Source organism: Betta splendens, chromosome 5 (genome assembly GCF_900634795.4).
Source record: "Betta splendens chromosome 5, fBetSpl5.4, whole genome shotgun sequence".
In the NCBI taxonomy this organism is placed as follows: Eukaryota; Metazoa; Chordata; class Actinopteri; order Anabantiformes; family Osphronemidae; genus Betta; species Betta splendens.
In genome coordinates, this window is record NC_040885.2 from 9,854,163 (window position 1) to 9,875,339 (window position 21,177).

Here is a 21,177-nt window from a genome sequence, read left to right on the forward strand (position 1 = left end):
CACACACACACACACACACACACACACACTCAGCAGGGGAAACAGGCTCTTCTCTGACATTGCATGATTGGTCACTTTTTCCCTCTTTCTCCCTTCCTGCTGAAATAGTTTTAACAAAAGAGAGGGAGAAGGAGGGGGATGGGGTGGCACGGTTGGGGGAGGGGGATCTGTTGTCACTAGGCAAGGGAGAGTGGGAAGGGGGGAGGGAGAAGGGAGCTAGAGGGCGAGCGAGGGAGTGGAGGAGAGAATGATAGTGTCCCAGCAGAGAGTAGGAGCCTTTCTCTCACACACATTCACGGCTCCCCCCGTTTCTACTTCGTGGAATAGCGGATTACTTTCGAACCCGAATCCGTGGCAAAGTGAACCCAGGCATGAACAGGTCAGTGTTTACTCACTTGTTGAAGCAGATTCAGTTGAGTCCTCTTTCAGCATTAAAGGCAATGGTTGTTCTGCTTCTGGCACATTCCTGTCTGTTTCAGCATTCTGTGTTTTTCCATTTGTTTAGCCGCTGTACTTGCCACAGTTTCAGTTGTCTTTGCACCACTCTGTTCTCAGGCTGCTGCAAATAAACGCTCATTCCCTGCTCATTTTGCATGGCTTCTTGCTTTAACTCTGCACAGAAGTGGAGGCTCCTCTTGTTCCCCTCATGTCCGACGTTACGTTTGCACTGGCTTCACTATTCTGTGTGTGCTGGTCATGCGGCTCGGTGGTCAGCGGGTGAGAGCCCCCCTCTGTCAGAGCATTCATCGCTATCAGATCCACACACGCGCATGTATGTGAAGAGGAGCAATGAGACAACTTTTCACTATTTGCAGCGTTTTTTTCCAAACTGTTACAATGAAACACGTCTCGCTTTATTCTCGCCATTTCACTGACATCAATAAAAGGCTCCTGTTGCGCCGGATCTGACTCTGACCCTCGCGTCTGCTCCAGGTGGCAGAGTGTCGGCGAGGTGCTGAAGTGTGAGGTCAAGCATGGCGGGCTGCACCGCGCCAGTCACTAGCCGAGCCAGCGTCCACACAACCAGCAGCAGCAGCAGCAGCAGGCGAAGCAGTAGCCCCGGAGGAGCCCGCGTCATGCAGCTGGGCCACCAGTAGCGCCGAGTGGACCACCGATCCCGCCCCCTTCACCCGGAGCCAGAGCTGCAGAATGCTCAGTCCTGTCACCCCATACAGTAAGTCCGACCCAGTTCTCCTGTACATTCAGCTACTGCTGACTCCTCTTTTGTCCAGGACTCGTCTCCTGTGATGGTGCAGAGGGAAGCATGGGGTTTTTTTGGGGATTGGGGGGGGGGTCCCTGAGAAGGCAGATATGCTAATGGCTCTAACAGCTGAGTCTCCGAGCTTTGCATTGAGGAATGTCACAGAAAGCGTCCAGCGGCTGTTTTTGCAGCCCGCCCATGTGACTGTAGTTAAGTTTGTTTGTGCAGACGCCACCTGAAGCATCGGCGTCTCCTTTTGAGGGAGTCAATTCAAACGAGCCTGTGTACGTGGAGCCGCGCTTAGAAACGCAGGAGGAGCAGCTGTAAGTGAAAAGTAGTTCAGGAATGACACAGAATACGTTCCAGCCTTCAGAGGTGGCTATCCAGCCTGATAAATATGCGTATTGACTGACTGAATTATTGATTAGGCTCAGCTTTAACAGGATTACGACACTAACCTGATTGGAATAATGCAACTGGGATTTACTTTCACGTGCAGTTCTGCAGACATGAAAGGAAACTGTCAGCGTCTAAAAGCATTTCCCACCTCAGGAGAAGGTTTTTCTGAGGAGACGGACATTTTACTAACATGCACGTGTCACATTCCTCCCTCAAGAAGACTCACGGCATCCCGTTAGGTTCCAGCTGGACACAACGCTCACTTTTTGGCTACACACAAACACAAACACAAACACGTGAACGGCATCAGTCGCGCCTCATTACGGGCTCCGGCCGGCGACAGCGTGTGCGACATCAAGAGCGCGCTGGGCTGTTTTAGGTGCTAGTTACCGGGGTGAAGCAAGTCTGTGAATGAAAATCAGATCGTTAGCAACCTGCTGTCAACAGCCTTTCATTAGTTCTGTGCGGAGCAACACATAAACATCGGCCTCCGCCTCCACACACACATCAGGCGCACACAGTCATCATGGAGGCCCGTTAAGCACGTTATGGCTCCTCATTAGGTGCCACAATAAGGGTCTGCGTTGCTCAGGGTTAGGATGACAGACACGCAGAAGGAGGAGAGTGAAGGGCAGATGGAAGGGACGGTCAGCTGCAGCCTGATATATGAGTGGACACAATAAGCAGAGAGGGGCCAGGCCGGCTCCTGCCACATGTGTGTGTGAACTAAAGGAGTGGGGGAAGGGGACGCTGACCACACGGACACGGACGCACGGCCTTGCTTTTCACTGCACAGACGCGGAGACGAGGAAAGAGGCCCGCCATCCACCTGAAAGCAAACGAAAATCTAAACGAATGGGCAGAAGGACGCGGGGAAACGTGATTTGCAACTTGGAATAGTGTGTAATTAGAAATGAAAAGGGCTCGGTGGGTGAACTGGTAAGAGTGTGGTGTGACTGTGCAGGCGTGGAGAGAGAGGGGACTCCTCCCTCACGCTGGATTCACGCTCTGCATTTTAGACCATGGCCCCTGATTACGTAACAATCTACACCTCATTTACTCTGTAAGAGAAGGGGACAAAGGTAGCCGGGCAGTGTGTGTGTGTGTGTGTGTGTGTGTGTGTGTGTGTGTGTGTGTGTGTGTGTGTGTGTGTGTGTGTGTGTGTGTGTGTGTGTGTGTGTGTGTCCCATTTTCCATTTCAGAATTCCGACGTGCTCCCGTGCATATCCATATCCCATTTTCTCTCCTGGTGTGCTCTGTATTGATCCTCCGAGCAAAAGTGTGAATGGACTCTAACTAATACAAATGAGCCGATAATGTGCAAACAGTCGATAGAATCATTTATCAGCTGTAAGTAAGCGTGCTGCTATCTCCTTCCTCTGGTCGGGGAGTGGACTATGGAGAGGATGTGCGGTTTGTAAATGGATCTCAGGTTAGATTCCTGGCATTCCAGCAGCCTGACTCATCCCACGGACGACCAGCAGCGTCTCTGGCTGTCGGCCCGTTCGAACCCAAGCACGCGGCGCCGAGCGCCGAGCCGCGCGTCCGCCTGTCCTCAGGAAATGTAAAGTCTTTGTTTATTGTGAGTGGAGCAAAAGCACCAACAGAGAAGCTTTCAGCTCCGAAAGGGTGATTATGGTTTCCACTCCCCTTCCAGCCAGGCAGCTACATGTGACGCTCCACAACCCCCCAAATCCCACTGCAGGCAGACCCTCCCCCCACGCCTGCTTTCATCTAATTAACCTTTAATTGCTCATACTAACCATGCAGTGGACCTCCAGTCAAATTAGTCTGCATTGATGCACAGGGAGCATCCATGATTTCATTAACACTGTAGGCTCACAGCAATGCGAAGGCGCCGGCGTGTGTTTTAAAAATACCACATGTGACGTCAGTCATTAGAAAAAAGACAGGCGCTGGTTTTAGTGGCGGCTGTTGATGGACAGAGCCGAGGGTCACAGTCCATCTCTTTATTGGATTGATCAGGTTGCTGTTTACAAGCACCACGCTCCCCAGTGGTTTCCACACACACACACACACGCACACACACACACACACACACACACACACACACACACACACACACACACACACACACACACACACACACACACACACTCTTCTGTTTGGTGAAACCCGAGGCTATTTTACATCCGTGCATCAGTCTTGATGTGGGCAGGAGAGGAAATGGTGTAATTTTACCCCATGAACCGACTCCGCTCATGTTTCCAGCTTGTCCTCGTACGTTTCCTCCTGAGGTTTTGTTTTTATACGCTCATAAGAACCTTTCAGATCCAAGAGGGTTTAATACAGCTTATTAAATATATAGAGTGATTGTAGTTTAATGGGCACCGAGGATTATGACAGGTCAGCCTGGGCTGCTCCTCTGTTGACTGCGCAGGTCGTGTCCTCTTCCTTTATGTTTCTGTTTAGTTTGCATACGTTTTTCTTGATCATTTCAGAACCAGAAGTGATCTGCGTTAAAGTGAAGACTAAGTCTTTCCGAGTCGTCAGCCAATTCTTAATTTTTGGTGTGCTGCCACAACAAACTGTATAAAAAATACAACACCACGTTCTAAGATGGAGATAATTGACATGAATATGAATATTTGTTAAGCACACGATTCCTTTACTGATTGCATCATTTAAGTATGAACCCTCTTCTACATATTTACTCACGGTAAAGGAGCACGAAGCTGCAGTCAGAGGACGCTGGACGAGGACGTTTTCGTGTTCTTTCACTGTTCCCCTTCGGTGAAAGTTGTTAACATGAAGCCGGTTCATCTGTGGTGCAGTGCAGCAACACTAGGCCTTCAGTTTAATGAACTTTGTACACAGTCATGAGTCACAGCCTGCACACGATGATGGAAAGCCTTATTTAGCAACTCAGGGTTTTCTGCAGTTGCCGATTTAAACCGAGCCGAGGTTGTTTTCTCTGTCCTGTGAGCTCTCACTTCATATGTGAAGTAAACAGCTAGAGGACAAGCTGCAGCGCACGAGTATGATTATACTGTCAGAGTCGGGGCTTAGCGCTCATCTGTGGCTCCTGGGAAGTCAAGCATGGATAAGAACAGAGGGGTGTTTCCAAGCCTCGAGCCAACATGAGGCGCTAAATCAGGCTTAGGGGCTCGCACTCATCCCTCCTAATACCCGGACCCTGTTGCCCAGTATCTTCACTTTAACGCAGATGTAAAAGCTATGTCGGGACTATCCTGACGTGGCCATGCGAGTGCGGCTCCTGCCCTCGGCTGCTGTGCGAACGCCGGGCGGAGCTGCGGTGAGCTCATCGGCGGTGCCGCTTTAATAATTCCCGTTTCACTGTCGGATCTCCACCAGGCACTGACTCCCGTGAGCCTGGCTAATCCTTCGTTAGCCTTGTTTCCCTCAGTCCAGCCTGGCCCTCGAATCACCCAGACCCGCGACTGCTCTGGTCCCTCGACTCATGTGCGGTTTTCACAGCAGTGCAATGAGGATTCATGGACAACTCCAATAACTCCAGTATGACTCCATGACAGATAGAGAGCACTTAGAGCTCATGCCTTCAATCAGCATGACCAGTGAGTATCAGTGATCCTGGATGTGGACCTGTGTGCTGGGTGCTAACGTAGATTAGTTAGAGTATAAATACTGTAAAAACTGGGCAAGATTTGATTTATTCTTTTAGAATCATTATAGATTTTCTAACAGTTTTTTTAAAGCATTTTAACAAACACTCCTGTGAGTAACCACGGCAACAAAGTCACTCCGGTTTTCTCAAGTTCAAGGAACGTTTGTAGCTCACATATTATTGGAGGCCTTTGAGTGATTCCTAAGAGAAACTGTCACTTAGGACCAAGCTGGGTCTACGTGCCTGGTGGACGGTTTTCAGATTTAGTTAGTGGATTGTCACCACTGTGTTCCTGTAGTTTTCACGCTTTACTACACCTGCATATAATGCTTTTTTGTTCTCAGGATGAGTTTAAGGGTTTTCCTGGAGCACAGGGATTTCTCAGGTCCAGGGTGGAGTCTGTGCTGCTTGAGAGCGCTCCGATCCCTGGATTGGATGAGTGGGATTATTGGGCTGAAGGATCATTTATTTTAGGGATCAACTCGTGGTCCGTTTAGAGTCCCATCTGGTGGTCCCGCAGACATGTGCCACAAACTGGGATAATCCACGTGTAGACTTTCAAAGCAGCGTGAGGAAGCAGTGAGTGTGGAGGTCAAATATGCTCCAGTAGAAGTTCCTGTGGATGAAATAAATGACCATGTGCTCCTGTTAGTGAACTCACCAGCCCTGTTTCCTTCTTCTCCTGTGCAGCGCTGTTGTAGGGAAGCCCCTCTGGTCCGGGCCTGGGGTCAGGACAGTTTAATAATACTCTGCAATGCCTGGAATGTCAGCCTAATGCTGCTTCAAAAAGACAAGGCCAGCACCACTAAACCGGAGGATTACATTGTTTGTGTAAATGTGCATGTATAATCACACATGGCATGTGAAAATCAGATTTGGGACTGTTTAATCAGTGAGTACACTTGTAGTAGTGTTGGTAGATGTGTTAGTCCGGTCTCTGTGCGGCATGAAAACCTACCCTCGACCCCCCCTGTTCAAGAGACCCCTGAGGTTTGGGCTGAATGAGATTGCACGCTCGGTGGGGGCGGCTTTGTGGACTAAGCGAGGGACAACAATGGCCCCAATGTGAGAGGGGCAAAGGAAGAGGGCAGCACGCAGGCTGATATAGGCTTATCGCCGTGGTGACCGGGCCGGGGGCTATGTTGGCAGCTTCACAAAGATTAGAGCAGTTCCCTGCCTGGGTGAGAGCGCGCCATTGTCAGGGGACAGAAATCCACAAAGCTGGACTCCACACAGGACACTGAAGTGTTGCCCTTTTCCTTGTCTGTCACATTGCCATGACGATTCTCTGGACTCATTCTGCTTTGGCCTTGTTCCACGCAGGTCTGTTGAAGATGCACTGGTCTCCGGAGCACACCGCCCCCTTATCTCAGTGGCCTGAGCAGCACCTGGACGTCACCTCCACCACCTCGCCCCCGTCTGCCCACAAACACGACCCCTACGCCCCAGCCGCCCGCCGCAGCTTCGCCCCTGCAGGTTACCCCTGGGCCAGCGACGACATATCAGCCCTGACTGCCTCCTCTCTGCTCAAACGCTATGCTGAGAAGTACTCGGGCCTGGAGCTGCCCTACGAGCGACCCGCCGCGGGAGCCTACTCGGAGCCGGGGGCTTTCCTGAAGAGTGAATCTGAGCCTTGGACTTTAGGCCAGGGCGTGGACTGTTACCCCGGGCTGGAGGCGTTGACTGGGGCAAAGGTGGGCTCGGCCTCTGTGGGCATCCCAGCAACAGGGAGTGTAACGGTCGTGAGCAGCAACTTGTCCTCTGAGCCGGGCTACAGCGGCGCCGGCTCCTGCAACGCCCCGCCATCTCAGGAATACCCTCCTGCCTACAACAGCACATACCTGTCCTCAGGATACTGCCCTCAGCCCAGCGCAGCACTCCCCCCCGCCTCTCTACACTCTTTACAGGCACCCACCCTAGTTCCCAGCTACAGCACCAGCACTCCTGTCTACAACTACCCGCCAGGATGCTACCCCCAAACCAGCCTGTCCTCGGCGTACGGCCACCCCACTGCCTCCTACCTGCCTTCTGGGATAAGTGCCCCGACTCCCCTGACCCCCAGGCCCACAATGGTGGGAGGAAGTTACACTTACCCAAGTCACAACCTCGGAGGCGGCGCCGAACCGGGGGTCTCTCTGAAGCGCAAGGCTTTCGAGATGACGGAGGAAGGACAGGAGGGACAAGAGGTGGAGGGGTCGCGCTACAGGAAGTACGGCAACGGCCACGGAAACAGTCACGGCAAAGGCCACGGCAACGGGCACGGCAACGGCTACGACGGCTCCGACCCGCAGGCCTACAAGCCGGGGAAGCCCCTGATGTCGCCCCCGTACGGCGGCGCCGGGAGCTACAGCCCGCCCTCAGGCCTGGCGGGGGAGAGCGGATCAGGGGAGGGCAACTTTGCTCAGCAGCCAAGAATGACTGTGAAGATCCCTGCATCGCATACACGGTCGGAGGACCCGGCCGGAAGCCGCTGAGGAGCCGCTCAGCATCGCTCTGTGGCGCCAAGCAGGGGTTCTAATCCACACAGACCGGGGGCAGTAACATTTGTCACTGACAGACTCAAGTGGGCACAATACATTTATTTCCTGTTTATCCTAAACACAAGCTTTTCCAAAGATTCGCAAGAGCATTTAGTCGCGTAGAGCTGAGGTGGAGGCATTAATTGCATCCAGACAGTCTAAATGAACCAGTGTCTGTCTCTCTCAGGATCCTATTTATTACATTTCTGCCACTGTGGCAGCAGCACTGCGACGTTGCCGAGAAGACGCTGGTGCAATTACCTGTGGCCCTCATCTAAGTAAAACTGCAATATTGTTCCTCAGCGCCACAGAAATCCTCACTGACCAAAAAAGTATGGAGAGCAGTAGCTCAAATGGGGAGATTGACTATTGTACTAGTTCAGCACAATCACTGCTGCTCCACACGGCTCCCAGCGAGGCTCCGTGTGGCGCTCGGCCTTAAGATGAATGTTTCCCCGCCTTTTGTTTTCCCCATTTATTTCAGTTTCCTCCTGGTTTTGTCTGTCCTCCTTTATCTGATCCCCGTCTCCTGTCCTCAACCCGTTCACTGCTGAACAACTGTTGTTTATACTGTACATACCAAGCTGCTTATCAACCGATGACCTGACCGTACACACGAAGCCAAACCTTGTTTGACGTATAGTGAGAGTAGAGAAATAGTCCGAGATACTGAGGCTGTTTAAAATCACTGACCATCTACACAGAGACACAGCATGATGTTTACATCCTAACAGCAGGTATGTTTTATAAAGAATATGTAAACACTGCCTGCTGCAGCTTTGTCTGTACTACTCAAAATATTATAAGAAAAAGTGACTATACAAAGTTACAAACGTACCAAGGCGAATAAAGAGCGAACGGTGGTGAATCTCAGTACACATTCACCGTCTGAAGGCTCGCAAGCCTAACAACTCTGCCCAGAGTGAGGCTGAAGTGGGTTCAAAGAGAGATGTTATGCTTCTGCGTGGGTGGTATTGTTTTTTTTTTTGTCTCAAATATAACATTCTTCATGAAAATGTACCTGCTTGTCTTCTAGGATTTGCTTTTTATATGCATTTTGCCTGAAATGGATGCTTTTATAGTTGTGTTATTGAATACTCAGGAAGAATATTGTTACCTCAGAATGAGAAAATAAGAATGTATGTTATTACCTAAGGGTGTTAGTGGGGAGCTTTATGGCGAGGTGATAACAAAGCCATGGCTTTGTCCAAGAGCAAACGATCCTCTGAACGCTTCAGGGAATAAATGAACTTATAAGGCCTTTGATACTGCGAGTAGAACACACACACACACACACACACACACACACACACACACACACACACACACACACACACACACACACACACACACACACACACACAAACTCTTATTTCTGGAAAATTAAACTTGTATCAAGGCCTGAAATGTTGAATGTAACTCAGATATTTTTTTTTAAAGAGGACAATAGATGCCATAATGTACATTGATGATGTTTTTAGATATATGACACATATTTTCTTCTTCTGTATAGATGTAATTCTCATATAGATTTTGGTGGAGAACGAATGACATGTTAAGTTTTAGTGTAGTTAGCAGCAGGGAAAGCAGCTTCTCTGCGGACGACCTGTAGAGACGCAGACATTGTGCAGTGGATCTTTTCTATGATAATGTCTTAATGTGTCCACATGTAACTACAATCCACATGAATGCAAGTATGTGTCTACTGATAAACTGTGCCATTCCTCTTATTTTGGCAACCGCAAACCACTCAACTGCTGGAAAACAAACCAACTCCTGGAGAAAAGGGGGTATTTTTTAATGCCTTCTAATGGAAAAAGCAGCTGAGTGTGAAGAAACCATCCCATCACACGGAATATGCATCAAAACTAAGTGTTGAGCATAAAACGCATTCTTAGTCTGTGTCTCCAAATCATGTAAGCGCTTAGCTCAACCTATTCAATGCTCTTCGATGCCACACTAAGAATGTCCCGTGTTCACACTGCATCGTCTGCTTTACTCGGATCCAGCGGAACAAGCAAAGCAGCGCTTCTGCAGCAGATTAAAAAATGGGATTTAAGCATTTTCTTTTCAAACCAGTTGTAATTTTGTATGTTCTCTGTAACCGTTTCTACCTCAACTTGAAGACATGCACATGGAAATGTTGACGTCATGTCAGTTCGCCTGCCGGTTTAAGAGGCAATGTTTGTAATTCTTGGCCTGTTGTAGTCTACCTCACTAAAGACTGGTTTGTCATGGAAATGAAGATATCATACCAAAAAAAGCCTTTGTCTTTTTTTTCGGCACGTTTGCCAACATTTACTAAACATAACTTTGAATCTTGCCAGTGTTTCAGTGTGTCAGGCTCCGAGCTGTTTCTATCTAAAGTCCCGACAGAGCGTGGAATGAAAGAGGAGCAAGTGTGAAGAAGACGCTGACCCTCTTCCCTCTGACCGCGGCGTCTTTGTGCGGAGGGCAGAGGGCATGCGCTGGCGTGTGACAGATGTCTGAAACTTTTGTCCCTTCACCCAAAGTGACTTCAATTCATTAACATCCCGGCATTTTCACATCGGAACCTTTGGCGCTGGACGCTACAGCTGACATCGTTTAGGTCACAGCTCTGGCAGCCAACGGACCAGCTGTCACTGGGCGAGAGGAGCCGCACAGTCTCAGGAGCACGTATCAAACCCCACACAGACACACATTGGGGCTGTTGCAGTAATCGTTATTATTGTGACATTAATTAAAAAGGATATAAAAAGAGGAAACTGGATATACTGGATTAATAAATCCGTATTAATCCAGTATATCCGGTCTATTCAAGCTTCCTCCCACTGACTCTACATTTCCCATAGATGTCAGTGTTTGTCTTAGTCTGTGACGGACCAGTTACCCATTCAGGGTGAGGTTTGACTCCTATCCAGTGACAGCTGGGATCAGCTCCAGGCTCCTGCAACACATTTGAAGAACAGCAGTTAGAGTAATACATGTGTTTGACAGAAGAGGAAGTCTACACTGTAACACAACACTAAGATCATTTGAATAAGTGAATAGGCACATAACTAAGGCCTATTTTTATTAAAGGAAAACTACCTCGGATAATATTTAAGATTGAAGGGACACTCAGATTGCTCCATAATTTCAATGAAGAGAAGTGTATTTCTCCCATTAGATGCCTTGGCAGATGGTTGAACGTGGGCTCGAAAACTACAACCAGTGCTTCCTGGTTTCCTCTGTACCTGCCTCAGAAATGAGAGGGGGCGGGGCCGGTCTGAGAGGGGCGGGGCCAGTCCGAGAGGGGGCGGGGCCAGCCAGCCGGAAGGCAACTGCTCAGTTTGCTATTGTTTTCCCTCACACCTACAGCACTAATATTCAATGGCCGGAGGTCCTGTTGTAGATCATATAAAAGACAGCAAGTACTTCAGCACAGCCTGATGTTCGTGGTTAGTTGTATGAGCCAGAGTAAAACGCCAACAAGTTACGTCTCTCTGCCGCCCGCAGCAGAGAGCCCAGACCCAGCGTGGGGCGCCGGGCAGAACCAAAGGCCGGATGCATCACATCTCTGCACTGCTGGACAGACCAGAAAAATACAGCTGCAACAGAAAGGTCAAATGACCACTAAGTAAGTAATATATTCAACCTTTTATTGTTTTAACTTGCGCTGTGAAGTTTGAGTACAGAACAGGAAAATGAGTACTCAGTAAGGAATATATTTGACGGTTTATTCTTTTAGCTTGCGCTGTGAAGTATGAGAACAGTTATAAGCTGCTGCTTGTGTACTGGACTGTGAGGAGTAGTGTTAGCTTACGTTGCTAACATTAGCTTGTGCATTAGCCTGGCTGGCAGCAACTGTAATGCTAAAAAAACATACAACTAACCACGAATATCAGACTGTGCTGTAGAACTCGCTGTCTTTTAAAAAATCTACAGTGGGACCTGAATACTGAATATTAGTGCTGTACGGGTTTGCAACGAAAACAATGGCAGACCGAGCAGTTGCGTTCAAGCAGGCTGGCCCCGCCCCCTCTCAGCCTGGCCCCGCCCCCTATCAGCCTTACCGTTGCTGGGGCAGGTACAGAGGAAAACAGGAAGCACTAATTGTAGTCTGTGCAAAAGTCACAGAGATGTGTCAGAAGACTTTTGCAGAGAAATTAATGATAATTTCTCTGGATAAATAATATGGAGGTGTCCCTTCATTCCTACATAATACCCAAGGTCGTTCAGTTTTCCTTTAAATCTAATACCTGACTAGAGGTTGTTTCTTCTAGAACCCACTAGAGGGAGGCAGATAACCATAAGACGTCATTTGAGTCAACTCATTCATGAAAGTCTGCTGTAGAGCTTAAAAATGCAAGTTAACAGCTGTCATTTGTGTGAACAGGAACTCTCATTTCAACAGGGAATCCAGTCTATGACAGATCAGGGAACGGTGGCACACATTTACACAGAAAAGCAAAGAACACCACCGTAGAAACATAGATTACCTGCTACTGGTTCATTACAACCTCACAGTCATCTTCTCTGTGTCTGTTACACACACATTCCCTTCCCTCAGTCTCCTCTCGCCTGGAACAACCCGAGGGATCACACCACACGCCCTACTTAATCCACAACCCACCTCTGCAAACTACATCCTGCTAATAAGATGGATGCGAGGATGGACAGATGATATGATAAATATGCATATATGCAGCTAGAAATAATAATAATCCTAATAATGCAGCAGCAGCATCAAAACTGCACTGAATAGGTGACGCACACATGCAGCACTGCAGGTAGGAGGTGAGGAGCGAATCCACGGCAACGGAACAGCTTTTTTACTGTGCGAGCCTCTGTTCATTGTTCTCATTTACTTTTCATCCCTCTCTCCTCCTGCCTGCTGTGGGTGAGGAGCTGCTCTACGGCGCGCTGTACAGTCTGAGCCTATTGGGAGCACGCTGCTGACTCAGCGCAGGCCACTGCATTCATCTATCTGCACTGCAGTGCTGTCTCCCCCCTACCCTCCCATCGTTGAGTGCGCCACCCTACGCAGACACACACACACACACACACACACACACACACACACACACACACACACACACACACACACACACACACACACACACACACACACACACACACACTCAGAGGAGGAGAAGATGGGGAAGAAACATACACAGAGCTGCTTGTAAAGTCATCACGGCTGCTGCACCATGATACACAGCGTAAAGCTTCATGTGAGTCACGTCACATCACGTGGGCAGCTTTAAAACGCAGCCGGCTGTTACACAACACCCAAAGAGAAAATCAGAGTGTGAACATTTCAAACACAACATCAACCATTGTCAGAGCTGGTGGATCATGTCTGTGCAGTGAAGTCAGTGAGGTTACACCCAAAAATGACACCAGAGCTGTAACTGGAAGGCTGCTTTATTGTTCGGAAATAGGTTCGTGCTCAAATGAAGACATTCTTCAGACATCACGGATTCTCATTTTAATTTTCCTATGTGGTTGTGCAACACATGTCCTCACTCTGACTGTATTAGTGGCAAGAGATAATGATAGTCAAGTTGTTTTTTTTTCTTTTCTTCAGTTAGCCTATATTCAGCAAAGGAAAGGAATTTCTCGCAGTCATGCTACAAAGTAATGGCCTCATACCAATTGGTAAAGCAACACCTGGAAATGAAGAGAGTGTAAAAACCGAAGGCAAGCTGCTCTCCCACCGACAGAGGCGCCGGCGAACAGAGCACACAGAGAGAACACTTGTACTACATGACTCTACATGATGTTAGTCCAGACAGTCTAATCTAGTTGGTGAGTTTTCAGTTTACATTTTTAATTAAATACGCTGTTTCTACCGTGCTCCACTCGGATTCACTCCCACGGGTTCTGAGATCCTCGTCGCTGATTTTATTAATAGACTAAATAGGAAGCTAAAAAGGCACGTGCCGTTAAGAGATATTGCACCATAAACAAACACACAGACAGTTAGGACAACTAACCCTTAAATCATTAGATATATCATATCGAAAGTGACGGCAAAAATGAAAGATGGACTTCAAACTGCAGCAGTGGTGGTGGGGGGGCGTGGAGCAGGGGCTGGAGCCGGGACAAGCGACAAAGTGAGCTGTGGCTCATACTGGGGCGCACTGGTTGGCCAGCAGCTGCCTGCAGGAGGGCTGAGTAGGCTGAGAAGGCTGTGTGTGTGTGTGTGGACGCTCATACGTCTGTATATCGTTGTGTGCACAATAGCAAACTGGGGGCAAGACATCGTCGCACGAGTACAAAGGGGGGATGCTGGTAGTGCAATCCTTTCACCAAGGCAGGCGCCACCATCCTCAGCAAGCAGCCAGTACAACACCATGCACCGTACGCTGGTACCTAGTACCTGTGCAGGCCAGAGGTTCGCTTCATCCTCTGAACAGGCCATGATCACACTTTACACTTTGTGGTCCTGGTGTCACCTCACAATTCCTCCTTCTACTCCGTCTAACAAATGTGTCACAGCCTAACGAGTGTGACAGGAGGTGTCAGCTGGAAGCCATTCTATTCATGGTTATTAATATTTAGTGTTAGGTTAATAGCTGTAGTTTTTAAGTAGTCCTGTATTTACAAAAAACTACCCATGCCGTTAAAATAAAATAATATATTACATTATTTATAGCTTCTTAAAAACGCCCTCCTTGACTGTTGTTGGTGGCGTGTTGAACACAGACTGAACAGTATATTACCCAAAGGTGTGTGTGTGTAGGTTTTTGTTTTTTACTGTTACAGCTGTATCTGTACATCCACGGTGACCTCAGAGAAAATGGGCGGCAGTAGCTTTAATGCTTATCATTCAGAGTTTTATTTGGTTCAAGTTAACACCCACACTGATTTTGGAGGTCTCATGCAGCAAATGGACCGTGGATCGGGGAGAACGGGCGAGGGAGTTATTCATAAACAGGAAGTGACATCACTGCACAACAGTAAGTGCAAAAGCTCTAGAGTGGTGTTTAGGCTCACAGTACCATAAGAATGCATCCAGTGCCCCCCTGATTATTTGGTATTTGTTATGCAGTAGAGCAAGATGAGGAAAACGGCAAACGAGAGGCTCTCAGACACTGAAATCTGGGCCCCGCCATTGAGTTGCTCTATTCAAACCAATGAATCCCGATTGGCTCACGTGACTGCTCCTCACAGTGTCCCCTGTGGCTGGGTTTGCTTCCTGGGTGCAGGTTGTTTCTAATCCGTGTGTGGAAATTAAAACGAGACCAGATTCAAGTTCGGAATGACTTAAACAAACCTAATCTGCGATCGGTAGAAACGCCGCCATTACAAGCGAGCGAAATGATGCCGCTTCACTGAGATGCGTCTAGCCCTATAATTCTAAGCGTCGTAAGCGGGAAGCGCTAAACTGGCCCCTGACCGGGCAGCTGCAGAGATGAGGCAGCGGGCCGAGATCATTGTCCATCAGCATGGCGTAAAAAAACGAAACAGCAAAACGTGATTTCATAAATACTCCCGTCACATTCAGTTGCATTTTGTTGCAGAGCTCATAATAATACATCTATAATATCTCCTGAGAAAAAGGGATGGATTTTTCAAGCATTGCATACATTTCTAGTGTCTCTCTGTCGTATAATGACAGTGGAAAAACAGAATGGGCAGGGCACTCTTCACCCGATGACAAGGCAGATCTCTTTGGCTTCTCCACGCAAAACCATCTCCTCAGCCACTCGTGCTTTTCCGTTTCTCGTTTGAAGAGGGCTTCTACAAGCAGCCAACAAACGTGTTCCCGCATCAGAACATCCCCACAGAAGTGGTGTATAAAACTATAAAATAGGACTCGTCACCCAAGACAACAGGAAAATTACATTGGGGAGAAACAATCACAGAGAAAGAACAAAAGCAGAACACACACATACACACACAATGAATAAGTTGCACGGCATCAACTGATGTAAACTGAATAGTCAAATCTCATCTCAGCCCTTTCAGTGAAGGTCTAACCACTCAGAGAAACATCACACATAGAGGTCTGGAGTAAGGAGTTTGCATACCTGTGAAATCCCCCATGAACACAAAATGGCTGCTCACGTGTAACTAAAGGCAGACGGCATGGAACACGACATCGGTGCATGAAAACAATAAACAAAAGCTCCTTAGTTTCATAGTGTTGCATCCTTCCAGGGTTCAGTCCGACTGAACGGGCACACACACCTGTTTCTACGTCCCGCACGCTCAAACTCTCCATAGCAGCAAATAACGGTTTGGATTCAGCCACTGATTGACTGCAGCCGCGTTCCCACCCACAGACATATTCCGATCTTCTGAACATCTGAAACATGGGTGTTTGAAAGGCGCTGAAGGATGAGATAATAAACCTGGATCCGTTTTAGATCATCAACCCTCGTCTTCTCTAACAAATGACTCTTGACAATGTCTCGAGCTTCCAGTCGAGCCCCCGCTGTGGTCTGAGTATTAGTGTCTTGTGGACTATGATAATTCATGCAAGATTTCTGATCAAAACATGCCATCATGCAAGTCATTTCTATGCATTGAACAAGCACAATTATTTATGTATTTGGTTGGAACTCTTTCGGAGTAAATGTAAGCCCTTGGCCTGAGTTGACCCCATGTTAAACAGACCCTTAACCAATTGGTGTGAAAGCCCATGTAAAAAAAAGCGTTCTGATGTGGGTATAACAAAGATCGAATGAGTAGAAGAGTTACGTGACATGGGCAAAATGTTGAACATTGTTCTTTAGCATTTTTTGCTGCTCAAATTAACAACCTCTAGCTTTGAATCAAACACAAAAGTACTTCCATCGCTCCCTGTCACTCACCGACCGTCCTCTTTGCTCTTTAATAGAGCGAAAGTGCCGTTTGCTCCTCTGCACGCGTCAGTGATGAATGGCACAGAGCCACTCGTTGGCTGCTTTAGGAGGACAGATGTTCAGCATTGAGCAGCGTCCTCGTTTGTCCTTCACAGCACTCTGTCTTCCACTGGAGTCCTTGACTTGCTTCCAGGCGCTGGATCCCTTTGGCGTTTTTTTTTCCCAATCTACCCTCTCGGTGAAGAGTTTCTCATTTGTAGACCAGTGGTAAGTAGCAGCAGACATCTCCGGGTCTGCATTTCATTCCGTTGTGTTAATATCGGTAGTCTAAATACAGAGTCACACAGTATGCTGATTATGTTTAGTTTGAGTCTTCAAGCTGTAACAGACCAAGCTGCTTCCGTTGCATCAATATAAGAATGAAGTCTGTAAACAAAATTACTTAATATATTTTTTTCTGACTTGCAAATGAAATAATCTGTACATCTGTGTGGTGAGTTCCCTCTCGCTTTGCTCCAAGTTACAATATTATTGTTATAACTGTGATTTAATCCTCTAACATTTTGATTCCCTGATGTCTTTTTGGTTTCTTCCTTTGTCTTTCCTCCCTCCCTTGCCCTCGTTGTCATCCTGCTTCTCCTTGTCAGGCTTGGTTACACTGTCATAGGAGGGCAGGGAGGCAGTGGAGGGAGTGCTCTCCTTCTTTTCCTGCTCTTGATTGTTGCCGCCGTTCTCCACTTTGTTATTGGCCGGCTTGCGCTTGCAGACGAAACCCCGTCTCGCCAGGTGGGCGCGGTATGCCCTTTGGATGATGCGGGCCGACACATCCTCCTGCTTGCGCCTCAGAGTGGTGGTGATTGGCTCGTAAGAGACCTTCGAGGGATTGGCTGCCACAAAGCGCTCCTCCATTTGTTGCCTCAACATGTCCAATTCACCACTGTCGCCCAACACGCGCTTGGTGAAAGCAAAGAGGATGTCCAGGCAGTGGATGCGGTCACCACTCACCATAGGCATATCCATAGCGATCAGTTCGATGGTGTTGGGCTTGGGGACTCTGAGTGGGTGCTCCAGCGCATCGGCAAAGTCAGAAAGCTTGGCGTAGGTTATGAACTGGGAGGCATCAGGATCAAACTTCTCCCAAATCTCATAAAAGGTCTCAAAGTCATCCTCGCTGAGTGGGTCAGCACTCTCCTCTGTGGCCACGCTGAAGTTCTCCAGGATGATGGCGATGTACATGTTGACCACAATTAGGAAAGAAATAATGATGTACATCACAAAGAAAAAGATGCCCACAGAAGGGTTACCACAGTCTCCTGTGGAAGGGGTGCCAGGATTCTCCAGCAGGGGGTCACAGTCTGGAGGATAGTTGAGAATGGGCAGCAGCAGGCCGTCCCAGCCCGCTGACGTGGTGATCATGAAGAGGATGATCATGCTGTTGCCGAAGGTCTCAAAGTTGTACATGTCGTCGATTCCGGCCCCGTGCTTCACGTAGCCGAAGTTGGACATGCCGAAGATGGAGAAAATGAACATGACCAGGAAGAGGAGCAGGCCAATGTTGAACAAGGCAGGAAGGGACATCATCAGGGCAAACAGCAGAGTCCTGATGCCTTTGGCGCCCTTGATGAGACGCAGGATTCGGCCGATTCGAGCCAGACGAATCACCCTAAAGAGCGTGGGTGACACGAAGTACTTCTCAATCAGGTCGGCCAGAAACATCCCTGATTAAAAAGACAGAGAACGAGATACAGCATAACTCATTGTGGTCATGTTACAGCGTACGTACGTCACCGAAACAAGCTCTACATCACAAACAACACTTTTCAATACTTGCCCACGATTGAAAGAATGACCACAACCACGTCGAAGATGTTCCAGCCGTTGGTGAAGTAGTAGTGACGCAGTGCAAAGAGCTTCAGCAGAAACTCGCCAGTGAACACCACAATGAAGATAAAGTTGACCCAGTAAAGCACATTCTCCGTTTCATCCGACTGGTCGTCAGTCTCCACCATCATGGTGACCATGTTGAGGCAGATGAGCATCATGATGGAGATGTCGAACACCTGCTGCGTCACGAAGTCAAACACCATGCCCTGGATCTTGTTCTGAGGGAGGGAACGGAGGAGAGGACTGGAGTTCACTGCACAGAGGGTGGGACTTAAACAGCGCTTCACCTGCAGCTAGGACTAAAGTTATTGAAGCTTAAGTGGTGAGGAAAGTGAGGAAAAGTGAGGAAAAACAAATTTACCTGTGGTCTGGGAATTGGCTTTTGTGGTTTCTTTGATCCCAGCTTTTTCATTGCATTGTAGTATTTCTTCTGTTCTTCTGTCATGAAGATATCCTGGCCTCCAAAGTGAAAGGAGGAAAAACAAATTTGGTTACAATCTACAACGATTTATTCCTTCCAGACGATAGTGTTTCATGCACAGCTGCTGGCTGTCACTTCATAAGTAAATGTACTGAGAATGAGTAAATAATCTCTGGATAAACTGAAAAAACTACTCCTCTAAAAGTAAAAAAAAGGCAGAAAAAAACTTATCTTTTTCTTTTGTTGGTTGAAGTTATCAATGATGACACCAATGAAGAGGTTTAGGGTGAAGAACGAGCCGAAGATAATAAAGATGACAAAGTAGATGTACATGTATAAGTTGTCTTCGTAGACTGGCTGGTCCTCCACCTGTGGAGTAGAAGGCGTTAAAAACACAAACTCTACTGTGCGTTTGCATTTCAAGTCAAACAGTATCACTTGCAGTAATCAGTAATCACCTTTCTGGAATCTATTGCTGCATACATAATGTCCATCCAGCCTTTGAATGTGGCCTGTTTAGTAGACAGACACGGTGTGGGCCAAAGCAGGTTAAACACTGGTACACATCCAGAGACGAAAGCAAACGAGCAGCAACAGCAGAGCTTTCTCACCACTTGCAGCAGCGCCAGGTATCCCGCACCCACATTGTCAAAGTTGATCTTGACATTCTTCCACCTGACCTCAGTGTAGTTTAAGTTGATGAAATAAAAGCACTGCGTTTTGTTGTTGACCTCGTGAGGCAGGAAGTACTCCTCAGACGTCTCGTTGAAGCAGTAATAATACTTTCCGGCAAACAGGTTGACGCCCATGATGCTGAAGATCAGCCAGAAGATGAGGCACACCAGCAGGACGTTCATGATGGAGGGAATGGCTCCCACCAAGGCGTTGACCACAACCTGGAGAGAGCAGCGACAAGCACAGACGCTGTGACTCGGCCGTCACACCCCGGCCGCATGGACACGTTCACACATAAGAACATCAAGACACACATACACAGAAATGCACATTCTTTGGCCCCTGACAAAGGGGTGTATTATTACTATCTAGACTATACTGGGGTCACCATTAGCAATTACTGTCCTACTGCGACTCAAATCTGTTATGCTTCCAAGTATTTCATTGTTATATATACACTATTAAAACATTTAATGTAAATTTAATTGTAAGTACTAATTAATGTAGGAGCATTTCAGATAAGATAAAGCCTAAGGAGGAGATTGCATGAATGTGCATTTCTAAACAAAGAGGTGCAATGGTAACAGAAAGCCAAATAAACCAAAACTATATAGGCAAACATCTAATGTCAGAACTGCAGGGTTCCATTCTAGTGTTCACTAGTTCCTAATGCTGTAGCAAAGAGTCAGTGCATGTACATATATAATGAGTTTATACAACTACTGCGAATGAGGATCACGGTGATGAAATCCACTGAGTGGGTAAGCGAGGATGGCAGAGGAGGGAGTATGCAACCAGAAGTTTGTCGGTCTTCCAGTGTGACAATGCCAAAGCCAAACTGTGATAGGATCAGATAACAGGACATCTGAGGCAGAGCGACAGTTAGAGGATGCTGAGTCTAGACACTGAAGAGCTTTGCTTTCTGACCAGCAACAACTAGAGGCTGATCCAACCCATCACACCTTTAAGTCGTGACCCAAACAGCCCCATTATCACAGGCAAAGGCTGCATGAAGCCTTGTTAGGTACTGAAACGGTCGCATGCAATTTGGTCAGTTTGTGCCGATTCTGTGTGATGCTTCTTACAAACCTCTAGTTGTTCTCCCAGCTGTTAGGAAATACTTCTGAGCTGAGTTATTGGTATAAAGTGTTGCATAATTCCCTGTTATGTTTTAAAAGCTTTCGTAAGGCACAGGGTATTATTCTGTAGCTTGTGTTGCTATTTTCGTTGGACAAGCCATTGCAAATTGCCTTGACATAGCATTCGATCTAAAGTAGGCTATATGAAATGAAATATGATAAACCAAATCAGATGCGTTACTGGCCATCTGAGATGATTTGCGTCCATGCAAAAAGCTTCTCGCTGATAAAAAGGGGGCGACTTTAAAGGAGCCAGTATTTAGCCATCTAGCATGCGTTGATGCTTTTATTTAACTGGCATGCAGAAGGACCAGCTGCCTGGTATTTTAGGTCTTACCCTCATCCCTTCAAAACGTGACAGGGCCCTGAGGGGTCTCAAGGCCCTCAGTGTCCTGAGTGATTTAATCGGGCCTAGATCGGAGAAGCCCAATGCATTAGCTATAAGGCTGACTATAGACACCTACACAGATAGGGACAGAAGGAGAGGGGGAAAGACAGAGGGAAAGGAAGAGATGACCCACATAATTAAAGGGGATATAGGGAGAAAGGTAG

General features: G+C 47.7%; 2 protein-coding genes across 10 annotated transcripts in view; one reads left to right on the forward strand and one right to left on the reverse strand.

Moving 5' to 3' along the window:
• The first annotated feature begins 224 nt into the window (after positions 1-224).
• On the forward strand, positions 225-9,093 carry si:dkey-195m11.8 (fidgetin-like protein 2). Its single transcript, XM_029152328.3, has 3 exons — positions 225-379; positions 934-1,174; positions 6,531-9,093. The coding sequence occupies exons 2-3, from the start codon at positions 1,150-1,152 to the stop codon at positions 7,679-7,681; spliced, it is 1,176 nt and encodes a 391-aa protein (XP_029008161.1). The 5' UTR covers positions 225-379; positions 934-1,149; the 3' UTR covers positions 7,682-9,093.
• A 4,006-nt stretch (positions 9,094-13,099) lies between these two features.
• scn8ab (sodium channel, voltage gated, type VIII, alpha subunit b) overlaps positions 13,100-21,177 on the reverse strand; it is a 31,219-nt gene continuing 23,141 nt past the window's right edge. For all 9 annotated transcript variants that reach the window (XM_029150000.3, XM_029149997.3, XM_055508957.1 and 6 more), the window contains 7 exons: positions 20,963-21,085; positions 19,423-19,707; positions 19,270-19,323; positions 19,043-19,180; positions 18,752-18,856; positions 18,338-18,608; positions 13,100-18,224 (listed from right to left, as the gene is read on the reverse strand). In XM_029150000.3, coding sequence (XP_029005833.1) covers positions 17,062-18,224; positions 18,338-18,608; positions 18,752-18,856; positions 19,043-19,180; positions 19,270-19,323; positions 19,423-19,707; positions 20,963-21,085 — 2,139 coding nt within the window. In that variant the 3' untranslated portion in view covers positions 13,100-17,061. The remainder of the gene's footprint in view (positions 18,225-18,337; positions 18,609-18,751; positions 18,857-19,042; positions 19,181-19,269; positions 19,324-19,422; positions 19,708-20,962; positions 21,086-21,177) is intronic.

Coding starts and splice junctions, on each gene's coding strand:
- si:dkey-195m11.8 (XM_029152328.3), top strand. CDS start 1,150: ATGCTCAGTCCTGTCACCCCATACA. Junction 1,175..6,530: donor CAGTCCTGTCACCCCATACA/GTAAGTCCGACC, acceptor TGTTCCACGCAG/GTCTGTTGAAGATGCACTGG.